Source organism: Scardinius erythrophthalmus (genome assembly GCF_964197995.2).
Source record: "Scardinius erythrophthalmus genome assembly, chromosome: 18".
NCBI classification, from domain to species: Eukaryota; Metazoa; Chordata; class Actinopteri; order Cypriniformes; family Leuciscidae; genus Scardinius; species Scardinius erythrophthalmus.
Window position 1 is genome coordinate 11,762,716 of NC_138238.1, and position 17,197 is coordinate 11,779,912.

Sequence of the window (17,197 nt, forward strand, 5' to 3'; positions counted from 1 at the left end):
CAGTACAGATGTGGCAGTGGCACTTAAAATCAGTGTTTTTTTTTTTTTTTGTCTGTGGCAAGAATCTTCTGAACACAGATGAAGCTTGTTTGTGGTGTTTCAGAACTGGTGCTCTTAACTCTTACTACTAAACTTACTCCCCAATCCAAAAGGACCACTTGCAAAAACTTCCAAAATCAAATGCAATTATGCAATATTGCCAATATATTGTTCTGCTGCTAGGCCTGCTCAGCATGTTGCACGTTCAACAGTTTAGTGTCAGTAAGATTTTTTTGGTAACACTTTACAATAAGGTCTTAAAATGAATGTATTAACTAACATTAACTAGCAATGAGCTAAACATTTGTTAAAGTATTTATTAATATTTGTTGATGTTACTTAGTAGGGCTGTGACGGCATCTCGAGCCATGCGTATAACTCTTTTAATATGTTTCTAAATTGATGTTTTAGTTTCCGCTTGGCCTGGATTATGTAATAGTCTTATTTTCCTGTGCACATAGAATGAAAAGAATTTCCATTCTTTTTGTTTGTTGACCTCTGTGATTTAAGGTTCATAATTTATTATTTTGATATCCATCATTGATGTAGCCTGGGGTTTAACCTAATGTTCTCATTTCATGTAATGCAGCCAAACTCAGTTCTCTAAGAACAAAACGTGAGAATAAAGAGAGACCACCTATGAGCTGTTTTTGACCTCAAATTTATATCCAGTCAATTTAGTCAGTTGTATTTTAATTTATTTGATTTATTTATTATTATGTGATGTCACAGAAGTATCCCTAGAATTGCTCTATTGTAGCATTAAATAATGCATTAGATAAAAAGAGGTCGTTCCGTATTGAGATCAAGCTATTTCCTTAAATTATGTTCTCACACACTGTTTCTCTTTCTTTCTTTCCTCCTTCTGTTAATCTCCCTCTGTATATTTCTCATCTTCTCATTTTTTTCTGGTTCCTTCTCACTTTTTCTCTTCTAGCCTGTAAATGTAATGGCCATGCCAACGTGTGCCAGGTGCTGACGGGGAAATGCTTTTGTACCACCAAGGGTATCAAAGGCGACCAGTGCCAGCTGTAAGTACATCTTCTTCATACACGTCTAAATGAGGGCATATCAAGACTTTTATTTAAAAAAAATGATTTAATAAATACTAATATTATGATTATTGTAATTATAATTAAAATATTTGAGGCTACGAAGTCCCCTTCATTCCATTTAGCTTGACTGTGTCCTCACAATTTGGGCTTATCTGCAGATGCAGCACATTTTGTCTGCACACATTTTAATAGCACTAATGGAGGTGGAAGTGAGGTGTGGGAGTGTGCTGGCATCAGTTTGTGACTATTAGAGAGTCCGTTCATCAAACTCAAGTGCTTCACTCACTGCATTGTTGTATGTACATGCAACAATTCTAAAGAGTGGGTTGACCAGTCATGCTTATTTAGGAGACGTGGGTGAGAACTGAATTACCCACTCAGATGCTTCAGTTATAGAAAGAGAAGCAGCTTGAAATCCGTGCTGCTGTGTTGCATTCAGGGTTACAGAGCGGAGGGTGTTAGTGCCTTTGTTTTGTTCTTTGGAGCAAATGCTTTGTTCTAGGTTGACGTGTAACTCTGGGATATGAAGAGGTGTGCAGCTCATGGAAGGCGTCACTTGATGTTTTAACAGGGTTTTATCGCAGGAAACAGGAAACTGTGACTTTATGCCTGCAGGTCTCTTTTCACATTGTGTTATATGCCACCACAGCACAATTTCATCATAAACTCAATGACAGCTGTACACCATAGTAAGGTAATGACTCAGGAGGAGAAGGCACCATGGAAAGCATTGTTCATTTTATTTTTGTTTGCCCCTTTTCTTTACTGGTTCCATTGTTAACCGTAACTGAATGATGTTCGCTTCTGTTAATTTTTCTTGCACAGTGCCTACAGCATTCCTACAGCAGATGAAGCATCTGCACAGCACATGCAACATCATAATTAAATCTACCACACAATATGTCCAGTATAGTCCGATGAACTGGTTCTTTTTAGTAAATCATAGTGTAACCTATGAAATCCAGTAAAAGTGACTCTTATGAGTTGGTTCTTTTTAGTGAATCAAAAACAGAGTGTGACCAACAGCGTCCGATTGTCAAACAAATGACTCATATGAGTTGGTTTTCTTATTAGTAAATCAAAAGCATAGAATGTGACCAGAGTAGTCTGATTCTTTAATCTATTATGAGCTCTTTTTTAGTGAATCAAATACACACAGCGGTGTTGCTTGAACAAATGAAGTAAACACTGACGTCAAATGGATCTCACTCTGTATCAAAAGCTGTTGTGAGAAAACATCTTTTAACTTGACGTTTGCTGTGTCTGGTGTCTATAGTGGTGGTTGTGGGCTCGAAGGGTTCTATCTCTCACACACACTTTTGTTTTCGGCGTGTGTGTGCATACCGGTAGATGCTTGTTTTTAATTGTGTGTAGCCCAATCAGGCCAAGCCAGGTCCATTGATGATGTATTCAAGCGTGTCTTCATCACAAGGACAAATGAGTGCACAGACAGCATTTGAGACGGCCGTTACCGCTTCCTGTTTATTCCTCTCCTTCTCACTCTGTTCTCTCACCTTCATTACTCAGAGCGGACAGATGCCATTACCCATCCTATATAATGAGGTCCATAATGAAGCACCGAGACCATTTTTGTCACGCACAAACACTATCACGCTCAAAATGGTTGATTAAAGACCAGGGGTCGTATTCACAAAACATCTTAAGGCTAAAAGTAGCTTCTAACTCGCTGATTTTGGAGAAACTCTTGGAAAAATGGCTGTGTCAGTCTAATTTTAGGACTCTTTTAGGACATTTTTGCTGTAAGAGTATTTCACAAAGCATTTTAGTGCTAAAGCCAGCTCCTAAATCTGTGAAAAGTTAGGGGTTGTCAAGAGGACTCCTTAAGTCACTAAGACCAAATCACAAACAATCCTAAAATGGCCGTATCAGACACTGCCTAAAGACACTATTGAAGCAATAGGCGATAGAGAATTGGGTGCTGAGCCTTCTCCCCTAATAAATGCAATAACTATTTTGATTTCTAGATTTTAATTTGCAATGACATACAGTAACATTAAAGGTTCATTTATGTAAAGGCAATTTGCATTGAACGATGGAGAATAAAACATTGCAGTCAAGTTGAAAATAATTCATCGTCTGCGCTGATAGCCTTGTGGGCAGACTTCTCTCGATTCCTTAGTAAAAGTTGGTCTCAGCAGCTTTGTGAATAGGTTTTAAGAGGAAAATCTGACATTAGAACTTTTACTGGTATTTAGGAGAACTCTTACTGGCAAGATAAAATGTTTTGTGAATACGGCCTCTGATGTGCTGTGGTGATCGCTCGCTGTTCCCACTTTAGTGAGCTGACATTGTGAAAGAGCAGTTCAAAGTTTCCTTTCGCAGTCTTGAGTGGGACTTCAGAGCGACGAGAATGCGTCACTTTGCTTCTCGATCAGAGGATAGCTCGACAAGAGATATTTGAAAAGATACACATGATTAAAGAAAGAAAATTGATACAATTTGAAGCAAAAGCATACTTGATTACTGTAGAGTCCATCATCATCATGATAGAGTGTCATGGAGTGATAGAGTGTTGTGTATGTTGTGGCACTCCAGGGGCGACCCAAATGGGGATCAAATTATGGCACTACAGAGAGAGAGTGCATTAAAGCATGCACAGCATGTAGGTGTGCTCTCACTGGAGATTAAATTAAGATACTGAGAGTAAGAGTGCATTATATTTCATTGCCCTTACGGAGTACATTGTGTGCATGCGAGCATGGGCGTTGGAAACCTCTTCTGATTTGCAGTGTATGGGTGAGAGAGAGAATAGTCATTTCTGAAATGTCATCCAGATTAAAGGCTAGGGGACTGATATGCAGAGGTTTTAAAATGCCTGTGGTGCAGTTTGTCCTGTGTCCTCTGTACCGTGGTAAAAGTGTACTCTACCTTGTCCTCTCGTATTTATTACCAACTCTCGGAAAAAATACGAATGCTTCAGCTGTGTGTGATAAAGTTGGATCCCCGCAAGTTAAGGGCAAAGATATTTACAGTATGAGATGGAGGTCAGTGTATATTTGACTATGAGATTAGTGTACTTAACGAGGTGGAGCCTGTATGTGTAATGCTTAAAACAGTAGAGCAGGTCAATTTACTTGCTTAATTCATTTCAGTCAAACGTGTAATTATTTGGATTATCATAGCCTTGGTCACACAGTCTATGAATTAGATTATTTCAGGCTCAATATCAATGTTCAGAAATGAATAAGCGCAATTCGTAGGGTATGCTGAGAAGTGCAAAACAAACCACAATTCCGAAAACAAAACAACAAATTTATAAACGCAATGGAAAGACTGAAAACACAATAACATTTCCGAAAACAAAATAACAAATCAGAAAACACAACGACAAGTCAGACAAAACAGAAAAGGAAGGTATATGTGGCGAATGGAATACTGAACGCTGATTGGACGAGACATGAAAGACGCGAGACGCGAATCGACTTTCTTCTGCCGCAGTCTGCTGTACTTTCTGCATGTCTTGATTGACGGATGTTTCGTCCAATCAGCGGTCAGTATTCCATTCGCCACATTTTCCGTTTTGTCTGACTTGTGTTTTCTGACTTAAAGTCCACAGGAAATCAAAATTGACCATATTTACTTTGTTTGCCTAAATTGTTTGCCTAAATTGATCGTTTTGTGGTGAACAATTCATCCATGCAAGTCAATCCACACAAAAAAATTTTTTGGCTTCGTAATCTTTAATCAAAATCTGAAAATGCCCCTCCCCTCTGCATTGGAGGACCTTCTCTGATGACGTAGGTTTGAGGAATTGGTTTGGGCAATGCTTAACCACTCCCCTCAAACCGTTAGTCTGTTATGAGCAGAGAGATGGAGAGGAGGAGCGCTAGAGTAAAACCCTGCCCTCTGTTCAATATTCCGTTTCACTGGGAAATGCGTCACAACACTGGAGAAAAGTCGTTTGCAACTTCCGGTTCACGCGGACTTTAATTTATTTTCAGATTTGTTGTTTTGTTTTCCGATTTGTTATTTTGTTTTCTGATTTGTCGTTGTGTTTTCTGATTTGTTATTGTGTTTTCTAACTTGTTAATTTGTTTTTAGTCTTTCCATTGCGTTTATAAATTTGTTGTTTTGTTTTCAGAATTGTGGTTTGTTTTGCACTTCTTGGCCACCGTAGTATGTATTACATTTTCAGCATTAACACAAATGGCTTGGTATCGATCCAGATTTCCCGATCATGCTTTGATAAATCATAATTATGACACACAAAGTCATAATTATGGCATGCTAGGTCAAAATTTTGGCATACTAATTTGGCAGACTTTTTGTCATAGATATGACTAATAATGATGAGATAAAATGTAAACATTATGAGATATTAAGTTATATTTATGAGATAAAAAGTCATTGACAAAAATTTGGCTTTGTCATAATTATGATTTAATAAAGCAAGTTTCTTTTTCTTCTGTGGCAAAAATGGGCTTTCATGTCTAAGAGTTAAGTGTGAATCGGACTGTTTGTTTTTGCATGTAACTTGTGTGGACAGCTCAATATAAAGTTGATTTTTTTTATTCTTTTTTTTTTGCCCTGATTTTGTCACATTCATTACAGACTCCAAAGCCAAATTTGGCTGGACCTTAGAATTGTAATGCATTTGCATACTTATGAAAAAAAACTGTTATGGCCGAGATACATTTGAACTGGGTTCATTGCATTAGATTAGCTCCAAAGTAACTATACCAGAGGCCGCCATTCTGCATTAACTATTACATCACTGCATTTACTCCTTAAGAGTGGCTTTAATGATTAATCGTATTCGCACTTCAGATATGTTTACAGCAGAATGGAGTGAATTGAAAGTGAATTCCCTCTGTAGAAACTAAGTGGCTAAATTGTTGTGAGGAGAGAGAGTTATGCTCTCAAATGAATGCAGACTTTAATTGGACCGTCAGTTTCTGGCTCAGAAGAGCAACAAGATGTGTAATCTGCTTAGGCTGGTGCTGAGCTGGGCCGACAGCGTTGTGTTAATTGTTTAGCGTGTTTGAGATTGAGGTAGAGGAAGCTTTGGGCTGTCTCCTGCCGCTCTCTAATGAAGCTCTGGAAATAAAGCACCCGAGAACAGTGGAATTACATAATCTGCCTTAGTATGGAAAGAGACAAAGATACCGCAGGCACCACACAAAGTCAAAACACACAAAAAAATCTTCAGCTTTTTCTGTTAATTTAACACCATTTTTCCATTTAGAGGTCAACAAGAACCGTTGTTAAAAATGTTACAATGTATGAATGGTAGCAATATGCAGATATGCTAAACTTGTACTCCGGCAGTTTACTTTTATGCATTAAGCAGACGTTTTTATCCAAAGCGACTTACAAAGGAGGAAAAAAAAAACAATTTGTCAAGGAGCCAACCATTTTCATAATATGCAATGCCAGGTTTATTTGACAGCCAGAAAAGGAAACTCAGTTTTACTGCAATTTCATGGTTTTGATATATGAAAACAGTTGTAGGTTTGTTTTTCATATGTAATGAGGAACATAGATGATTCCTGTTGAAGTCGAAATGCAACAGAACTAGCAAAAAAATGTCTTTCATATATTGTGACACATCCAAGTGTAAAAAAAATCAGGACGGGGACTTGATTCTATGCATTGGTTGTTGATTGGTTTTTGAGGTGTACTTGTTGCACTAAAAAATATAAGCAGATGAAAGTCCTGTATGCATCATAAAGGAGAAGTCTGAAGTTTTCCCCCGGAAGCTCCAGGTGTGGCATTTTGATTAAAATGTACAAGTTCAAAAATATTTTAATGTGCATTTAGAAAATGAATGGGGAGAATTTTAATTTCATGCTGACTTTAACATCACAGATGCAATATTTAACAGTTAATCGGGATATGCAAAATAATATATTTACAAAATCACTTATGCGGTAGGTTGTCTAGTCTGTCTTAAGACTTTTTTTAAAATATATTTCTTTCCGTTTTTTTTTATTTATTGAGTTACAAACTTTTTCTTGTTTCACAGTCCAGAACCTCTAAAATGTAAATGTGTTGCATGAATGCATTGTAAGTCGCTTTGGATAAAAGCATTTGCTAAGTGCATAACATAAATGTTATGATAGATGCATGTTCAGATTCATGCATGGTCTCATTACTGATGTGTTTCATCTGTTATTTTTATTTTTTATCCCCTCTACAGTTGTGATTCAGAAAACCGTTACCTTGGCAACCCTCTTCGTGGAACCTGTTACTGTGAGTATGCTCTATTTGAGCTCTGACCTTAAAGTAATCCTGTTGTACCTTGAAAATTCATCTGACTCTGTAGGCACTTTCAAACTCAAAGGCTGTCTTTAGTCTGCCATTTAATGAAATTAGATTTAGGGGGCTTAAAATGCCAGGATGAAATTGCCATGAGCTGATGCACAACCACACAACAAGATAAAAGTGGTGGATGAGACATTCTGATTTGTCAGAAATCAAAAAAGTAGATGTAGATCTCTTGAACATCTCAGAAGATCTGCAGCATACCATGTTGAAGTCTGTGTGTGCAGGGCTCAAATGCACAGCACTAGGGGGCAGTCTTGTTGTATATCAGAAACAGCCTAATCCCTGTATCCATTTGTGTTTCTCTCTTTCCCTTTTTTGCAATTAATATCAGCAGTCATCATGGTGTCTGAAAAGGCTAAATGCAGTCAGTAGCGCTTAGGAGATGAAATTTCACTCCGTTTGCAAATCCTACCAGCATTATCCCCATTGTCATCAATCAGGATTAAATAAAGCCTTCAATTTATCAATCAATTTCCATCCACTCTGCTCCCTCTGCGTCTGTTAGATGGAGCGCGTATGCTCGCAGGCTTCTGGCCCAGTCGCTGTTTAGAAGAAAACTGTATCACCCGGCCGTATTTTCTCAAATAGTGTCCTGTAGGGGGAAGTGTTGCTGGAGAGTGGGCCACAGGCGACAATATAAGACTGGTGAGAGTGTCAAACCCTGTCAGAGTGAGTAAGCAAATGATTCAAACTAATTAAAGACACGAGCAGAAGTTGAGCAGAAGTTGACAGTGTGAGCTCGCTTTCTCACACATGCTAGGTTTGACTTGTGCATTTCCTGAGGCAGCACTAGCAAGTTCAGTGTGTTCTGTCAGTGTTACTTGACTCACCCTCAAAGGAGATTGATCTTGTAAAAACAGTCCTCCAGACTCTTGATCATGCTAAATCTTCTCAGACTGGTTTAATCCCACACTCTTGCAGGGTGATCAGCCCACCATGTATTCCCAACATAACTGCAGTGGGCAGCGTCTTTAATCACCTGTGGAGTGGAGTTCATTTCCATTTCAACATTACAATGTTGATTCATTAGATTCAGATTTATTGGTCTACTCTAGAACACTTAAGCCAATGCACAAGACAGAAGATTGTCGTGCTTGCTGTCAAAAGGCACCACAAACCTTTTCTCCATGTTTTTTGTTACAATTTAAAGCAAAGGTCTTCAACCCTGCTCATGGATAGCCACTGTTCTGCAGAGTTTAGCTGTAACCCAAATCAAACACACCTGAACCAGCTAATCCAGGTCTTCAGGATCGCTTGAAAAATCACAGGCAGTTTGAGTTGAAGGTTGGAAATAAACTTTGCTGGTTGCGCTGCATCCAAAATTGCATACTCTTGAGTATGAACTACATTTGGTTTGAAACTTACTTCGTGACCATTAAAAAAGTACATTCTACATAGTATGAAAATGACATACTACATTTGCCTTGTCGTCATTATCATATGACCTGCCGGCATCAGTTTCGCCATTCACAAATCCTCTCCTGTGGCCTCATGGAATAGTAAAATGTCATTGAATGCACACTTCAGAATCTAGGCTGAAGTAGTAGGTCACCCAGGTACTTTTCGCCTACTGTTTTTCACATACTATAAACTATGTATTTGGACACGTTTTTTTGCATACTATAATAGTAGGGAAGAATTCGATTTCGGACACAGCGTGAAGAGTCGGTTTGAACTGTTCACCCAAAAATAAAAATTCTGCCATAATTTACTCACTCTCCTGTCAGAAAACAATGTTAACCAAAACTGCTTGGTTATCAACATTCTTCAAAATGAATTTTGAGACCGTAGCAACAGTCAGAAGAATGATCATGTAATTGACAGCAAGTCTGCGATTAGTTGTGTAAAGTCTTCACAATAGACGAGAACATGACAGAGAACTTGTCAGAGAAACTGTGAGTTTTTGATTTGTGCAGGATGATAAGCTTCGGTCTTGTAGCGAGCGTTTGGACTTAAATGTCATATACCAAGTTTTTCCTATTCTCTTTTAATAACTTACAACTTTTTGGCTGACATCACTTTCAGAACAGCTGTCTGACTTATGAAACTCACTGACATTCACTTTAGCTTCACCATTCTGTTTCATTTTTGAAAAGATCAAGCATACATCACCTTAATGGTTTAAGAGCAAGCTGGAGGATGGTTCAAGTTTTGTCACCTATAAATAGTTGCATCTAAAACAAATTTTGAAAGCGGCAGCATTCCTTCTAGGCGCATGATCTGAAGGAAAGGGCTGATTCTCATAGTAGTTGATTTGCAGATCAGCTCTGTTCGGTGCATGAAGGCTACATGATCTTTCAAGCAAAAATCTAGGAAATGAGTGAAACTATGGTGCTTTCATGTCACATCTGAATTGATTAAAAGCTTATAAAGACATCTTTCAAATTGATGGGGAGTGAAAGAGATGTTTACAGTGCCATATTGTGATTCACACAAACAGCTGTTCTCTGTGAGATGCCTGTGGCAGCGTTCAGTCATTTAACAGCCCAGGAGATAAGAAAACAATCCAGACATTTCTATGTCTTTGAAAGGGTGCTTTAAAGAGATGTCAAGACCTTGAAAAAGACTAAACCTACTCCACCTTACTGTGCTTCTTTAGAAATAATCTGAAATCTGGAATTCGCTGTTTAGTCTTAAACTTTTAAAACTTTAGCTCTAGTTCTGGGTAAAGTTAACAAGTTCTATAAGAAGCCTAGATTTTAAATACATGTAGACGTCTTCTAAACAATTGAGCTTAATCAGAGTGTATGCTTATTAAAGCAATGACACACTCTGAATGGGAGGTATTCATTTAGTGCAATTAAAGTGACTGGTGATTCATGTAGCTCTTCAAAGTAGCCCTCTTATTTGAAGAGTGAATGTGCACCACTCTTTCGTGATGTTCCTTAAATGGAAAGTTTCAGCCATTAACATGACAGAATTGCATGGTGTGGTTCATGATTGTATAAAATGTGATAATTAACAATAGGGTTTTGATCCAAACAGATAACTTGCTGATTGATTACCAGTTCACCTTCAGTCTTCTTCAAGAAGATGACCAGCACTACACTGCCATTAACTTCATGGCCACTCCTGAACAGGTCAGTCACAATCTACTTATCTGAGAACAGAAGTAGCTTCATCAATTTCATAGTTCACCCTAAATGATAAATCTGTCATCATTTACTCACTCTCATTGTGTCTTTTAAAACATGTACGTATTATGACTTTCTTTTGTGAACAAAAATAAATAAAAATATTGTCCAAGCTGCTCCTTTACATAATGGAAAGCCAATAGTGATCACTTTTATGGGTCAGATTTTTAACAATAGTCCTACATTGCCATATGGAAGCCATACTGCTATAAAATCACCTGAAAATAGTTATTTTACAGACATCAACTTTGTTTTCTCTTCATTTTGTAGACCAGCAAGAACTTGGACATGTCCATTAATGCCTCAAACAATTTCAATCTGAACATCACTTGGTCAGTTGGGTCAACAGGTACTGATTGCTTTTTCCCTCTGATGAATATTTGCTTCTATTTTGTTGTATAATAGTTCTTGCTTTTGTAGTAAACTATTATGTGTGTTGAGCAAATCTTCCCGTTTTATTTTCAAAAACAGACTGTCAGTGCACAAAGGATACTATGTTTCAAGAAACGTTTTTTTATAAAGTTGGACTATTTTTAATTTGACAGCATTTTTAACACTTGTAATAGGACACTCAAAAAAGAGACTTTTTAAACTTTTAAGAGATGGTTTTGCCCTGAACATTTTTAATTGCTGTCAGCATATAATTTTTTTTTTTTTTAAATCACTGTTAAAAATATAAAAAACATACACTACAATTCAAAGGTTTGGGATCAGCAAGAATTTTTTTTATTAATACTTTATTAATAAAATTGATCCAAAGTGACTGTAAAGATATTTATAATGTTAAAAAAGATTTCTATTTCAAATCAATACTGTTCTTTGTTTCCACAAAACTACTAAGCAGCACAACTGGTTTCAACATAATATTATAGAATATATTAAGATAATATTAAGAAACATATAGATAATATAAACAGAGCAATTCCAATAGGGTCCTCACACCATCGGTTCTCGGGCCCTAATTACGAAATTTTACATGAACACCAAATTAGCATAATGATTTTTGATGGGTCATGTGACACTGAGCAAGACTAATGGCTAATGAAATTTCAGCTTTGCCATCACAGGAATAAATTACATTTTGAAACATAAAATTAAAATGTATTAAATTGTAATGTTTAACAATATTACTGTTTTTTGATCAAATAAGTGCAGCCTTTGTGAGCATAAGAGACTTCTTTCATAAACATAAAACAAATCTTACAAACCTCAATGTTTTGAATGGTATTGTAAACCAGTCATCCATCCTTAGTAGTCAGTCAATTGGATGTACAATGCCTAGTCGACCATCTTGATGCAATCTTTCTTAGCGTAATATTGTAATGGTTCTGATACACGGATGCTAATGCATTCTGGTTTGACCGCAGTTTGTTCCTGGGTGTGTTGGGTATTTTGCAATAGACAGACACTCAAGGACGTCACCATTACCCTTTATTGTTTATTTCTGTAATCACCTTTTGTCCAAATAGTCACCAGCCAATTTTTTTTATGTGACTTTGACATTCTTGATCCTCTTTAACAGGTTCACCCCTCTCCTCCTCGACCTCCCGGCTCCCCTCAATTAATATTTGGAGTGGTGTCTTTCTGTTTAAAGACACTCTCCCCTGAGAAGGGCTTCTAACAATAGTCTAGTGTGCGGCTCTGAATTCTGGGGCTGCGGCGTCTTCAGGAGCACTGAACGATTTCAATTAAGATAAACATTGCCACGTAGTGGCATTTGGGATGTCATTTTGAGGGCTTTGTTTCATAGTGCTGGTTTGGAATGACGATTGGTGAGACTTAAGAGTTTCACTGGAGGACTTCAGAAAAGTTTAAAAAGTCCTGATAAAATAGGACAAAGCCTGCTTTTCTTTTCAACTCCCACAAGTAATTTTTGTTACATTATGGTTTTATACCATGTTTCCCATATGTTTAAAATAGATAATGAAATTGTCACGCTGAGAGGTTGATTTAAAACGAATTTTCTTCCTGAATAAAACATTTCAACAAACAACTAAACCAGTGCATGCGGTCAGCCTAGTTGATTACTGGTGCAATTCATTGCATTTGCATTGCTCTCATTCGCCCTTATTTAATAGCTCAGAAAGCATTAAGCGCCAGTCACACTAAATTTTAACCATGCAAAATTATTTCAGACCCCACCATAAATATAGGTAAAGAAATTTATGGACAAACATTTTTTTTGCACGTCTAAAAATGGAAGTCAGTGGAATATAAAGTGTAGCGTTTACCTTTTTACCCTTTATGGTCAATGTCTTAATTAAGAGAAGTTATGAAGTGTATCAAATATCATTTCTGAATGCCTCTTTTATTCGAGTTGATCTATCGCATTCTTTTCCCCTTACAGCTGGGACCATCTCCGGGGAAGAGATCCCCATCGTGTCCAAGACTAACATCAAAGAGTACAGAGACAGTTTCTCTTGTGAGAAATTCAGTTTTCACAGCAACCCCAACATAACCTTCTATGTGTATGTCAGCAACTTCTCTTGGCCAATCAAAATACAGGTGAGGACACATTTTGACCAGTTTGAGTATGTTAAGTTAAGCTATTTTTTGGGGGGGGTAAAGCAGGAAACATCCATCTCCTTTGTTAAATGGAAATCCACAAAAACAAATGTTTCTAAAAAGATCCAGCGTTCCTTGATATGGAAATCAATTATTCAGTTATGCACTAGAACAAGTTTGCATCTTATGGTCCATAAAATTGAATCAGCTGTTAAGTGGCAATGTGTTACGTTGCCAGATGCCTAGACAACGGACATAAAATGACATTGCTGGAGTAATGTGCAAATTGATGCTATCTATCATGGAAAAACATTTATGTTGAATCTCTACTCTGGTACATCACCCTTAAAATGAACGATGTTTGGAGTCTTTATTGCTTGCAATCAAACAGAAGGAGAGATATACATACGTTGGTACAGGTAAAATATCTTGTCAATATGAAACTTCTAGCCTCTATTGAAAACCTATAGTCATTAAAATTGGGTCTTTATGTGTTCCTTAAGATGGTGACTATACACTACCATTCAAAAAGAAGTTAATACTTTTATTCAGCAAGGATGCATTCAATTGATTAAAAGTCACTGTAAAGACAATTGTACATATTTCTATTTCAAATAAATTCTGTTCTTTTGAACTATTTTGTCAAAGAATAATAATAATAATAAAAACGGTTTCCACAACAACATTAAGCCGCACAACTGTTTTTAAAATTGATAATGATGAGAAATGTCTCTTGAGCACCAAATCAGCATTTTAGAAAGATTTCTGAAGAATCATGTGATGCTGAAGATGGTTGCAAAGTCTGCTTTGCCGTCGCAGGAATAAATTGCATTTTAAAATATATGAAATAGAAAACAGTTATTTTAAATTGTAATAATATTTCAGAATATTACGATCAAATAAATGCAGTATGAGTTAGTATGAGTTATTTCAAAAACAAAAATCGACAAAGTTTGTGGGAGTGCTAGTTACAAATTATATATATATATATATATATATATACACACACACAGTGTGACCATTGAGACTTGTGCTTTGTGTGTGCTGGAAGCTTTAGGGAACACGCTTCTACAGAGGCTCATCCACACTGACAGTCCCCTCCCTTTCTCTGTCCTCTGAAAACTGCTTTGAGCGTGCTTTCCAGTGCTCGATTACATCAGCATTGCATTATATGAGTGTATGGCTGGCCCTAATCAAATGCTGTGTGGTGGAAGAGTTAGATCCCCAGCACCATGGATCAGACATAGATGTGATCTGGCACTATGAACTCACACCTCAGCTGTGACTCTGGTCTTAAAGACATAATACTCCAGTGTGAAATTTCATCACTTAGAGTTTTTATGACACATTAACTTCATTGAGCTCTTCTTGGGTTCTCAGATGCTTACTTGAAGTTAATCTGTCATTATTTATGATATAGATTACTTTTTGGGATCAGTGTTATTTTAGGATTGTTTACATTGCAAATCAGGTTTATTGGCAACATTTGCAGACTTTCAGCTGTTTGCAATGAACAAATCAAACGAAAGTAATTTAAATAGCTCAACACAACAAATGTTTTAAGTGGTTTCCCCAAATTCAACTGAAAAAGCAACTTTTAATGACTTCTGCGGTCTAAAAATTATTCCACTCCTTCATGGCAAGCATCTTTAGTACTTAGTAGAACACCCATTTGCTGTTTTAACCTTCTGCAAACGAGATGTACAACCAGACAGCAGCTTCTGGCAACGTTTCTGAGGAATCTTAGCCCATTCCTCATGAGCAATGGCCTCCAGTTTAGTAATATTATTGGGTTTGCGACTTTGCATGCTGCAGCCACCGCCTTCAGATCCCACCAGAGATTTTCAAGTGGGGTTCAAGTCTAGCACTTCTTCTGCAACCAAGCACCTATTGGAAGGTCCAATGTCGCCCAAGCTTCAGCGTCCTCACTGACGGCATGACGTTTTCTCCTAGGATTTCCTGATACTTCAATGAATCCATCTTGCCTTCCACACGCTGCAGGTTTCCAGTGCCAGAGGATGCAAAGCAGCCCCAGAGCATCACATAGCCACCACCATGCTTAACTGTAGGCAGTGTTCTTTTCAGCATATGCTTCATTCTTCTTCCTCCAGACATACCGCTGATCCATAGGGTCAAAAAGTTCCAGTTTTGTTTCATCGCTCCTCAGAACAGAATACCAAAACTTCTGTGGCTTATTTATATGATTTTGAGCAAGTTGGAGCCGACTTTTCTTGTGCTTTTTGGTCAGTAGTGGTGTACTTCTTGGAGTTCTGGCATTGAAACCGCATGCGTTTAGTACACGCCTTACTGTGCAAGCTGAATCCTCAGTGCCTGTGGCCACCAAGTCTTGCTGCAGGTCTTTTGCAGTCACTCAATGGTTTTTCTGAACCTGCCTTCTCAGAAATCTGTTTGCAGCCATTGATAGCTTATTTTTCTGCCCCGGTTTCTCTAGGAACATTAAGTGCCTTCACTATCTTTTTGTATCTTGTTCCTTGTTTGTGAAGAGTGATGATACCTTCTTTTAACTTTTTGGACCATTCCTTTGATGTAGCCACATTTCTAACATGCAGTCAAACGTGACTCTCATCAAACCCCTGGCCTGTTCAGATATTTCATGTCTTCTAGCTCTAACTAATCTCTAACTAATGAAGCCCAGTGTTTCCCCTACCATTGTTTTGAGGGTGCGGCCCCATTGGTTTTTATTTTTATTTTATTTTTATTTTATTTTTATTACATTTTGCCAATAAACCTGATTTGCAATGGGGGTTGAATCATTTTTATTACAACTGTGTATATTTTTACTGTAATTATTAATATTTTGAATTAGTTTTTGTCATTTTTAAATGTTACTTTAATTTGATTAATTCATTTTTTATTTTTAAATATAAGTAATACATTTGATTAATTATTACTTCAGTTTTAGTTTGTCATTTTAGTAATATCAACTTAAACAAAATCTTTTTAAATGTTGCGTTGGAAACTAACTGAAATTTTCTTTTAATATTTATATTTCATATTTTATTTTGGGTACCAAAAACAATTTTTTATAGTTTTAGATAACAATAACAACAACACTGTTTGGGATTGAACTGTATAAATGATCGTTGTATAGGTCAACTGATATTTCTATTTAATTATATATAGATTTTATATCAATAATGAACAATCAGCTGATAATAATAACAAAAAGTATTCTGACATAATGATTAGGACTCTGACACAAAGGATTTTTTTTATCACCCTGTTGTAGTCATTATTTTACAGTAATGGACAGCTGATTGGATATTGTCCTTTCAGATGGCAAATTTCCCAAAATGTATGCAAAAATAATATTTACATTTATTTGTATGTACTTTCCATTACGGTCAGTCTGTCAAGCAAGTTATTGTGTATCACTTTATACGGATTTTGCTCATAATATTACCTGTACGTTAAATAAAAAGAAAATCATTGTATAATTTGCAGATAGATAGACAGAGCAGGCATGCTAGTCTATATACTTACGTCTCTGGTAGTTGGTTCACACTAGGCAATGTACGCTCCTCCCACCCCTGATGTCTTTCCCTAAATGACCAGTCTCTGAAGGAAAAAGTAATAACCTTCTATACTGGTAATAAAATATATTACACAGAATATGATAAACACTTATAGCAGTCCTTTAAAGGGTTCAATGTTGAGCAGGTTTCTGTGCCTAGTGAAGCTATTTATTAAAAAATCCACCTCAATAAAGGGAGATTTCATCTGGTCGATATCCATATGGTTTATAAAGATAACCACCACAAATCCTCTCAACCTTTCTGTCGTTCATTACCGTTTGCCAGCTGTGCACCGAGACGCTCAGATACTGCAAGTCATTTGTTGTTGGAACTATCTCCAACAGCGAGAATGCACCTAATATTGATCTGCATTCATTCCTCTGTTCCTCTATCACGTATGAGATGAGTTCCTTTGATAAGGTTCATTTATTTACGTTGGTCTCACAGACCTTCATCTCGGTTGAGCTGTGTTCATGCAGTAATAGTTTTCTATTAGATTTCCCAAAAGCAGAGTCACTTATTTACCATGGCGATGCATCATTAAATCAAATGGACCCCCTTGACACGCTGAGCTCGCTCTCCTCTGATGTTTATGATCAGAAAGTGTGATCAGCATTTATTAGCTTACCGAGGAAATTGG

General features: G+C 37.0%; 1 protein-coding gene across 1 annotated transcript in view; it reads left to right on the top strand.

Annotated features, from left to right (window-relative positions):
• Window positions 1-17,197, top strand: part of atrnl1b (attractin-like 1b) — a 93,557-nt gene that overhangs the window by 32,738 nt on the left and 43,622 nt on the right. The window contains exons 20-24 of the mRNA XM_081393527.1: window positions 977-1,070; window positions 7,255-7,307; window positions 10,368-10,462; window positions 10,787-10,865; window positions 12,864-13,021. Coding sequence (XP_081249653.1) covers window positions 977-1,070; window positions 7,255-7,307; window positions 10,368-10,462; window positions 10,787-10,865; window positions 12,864-13,021 — 479 coding nt within the window. The remainder of the gene's footprint in view (window positions 1-976; window positions 1,071-7,254; window positions 7,308-10,367; window positions 10,463-10,786; window positions 10,866-12,863; window positions 13,022-17,197) is intronic.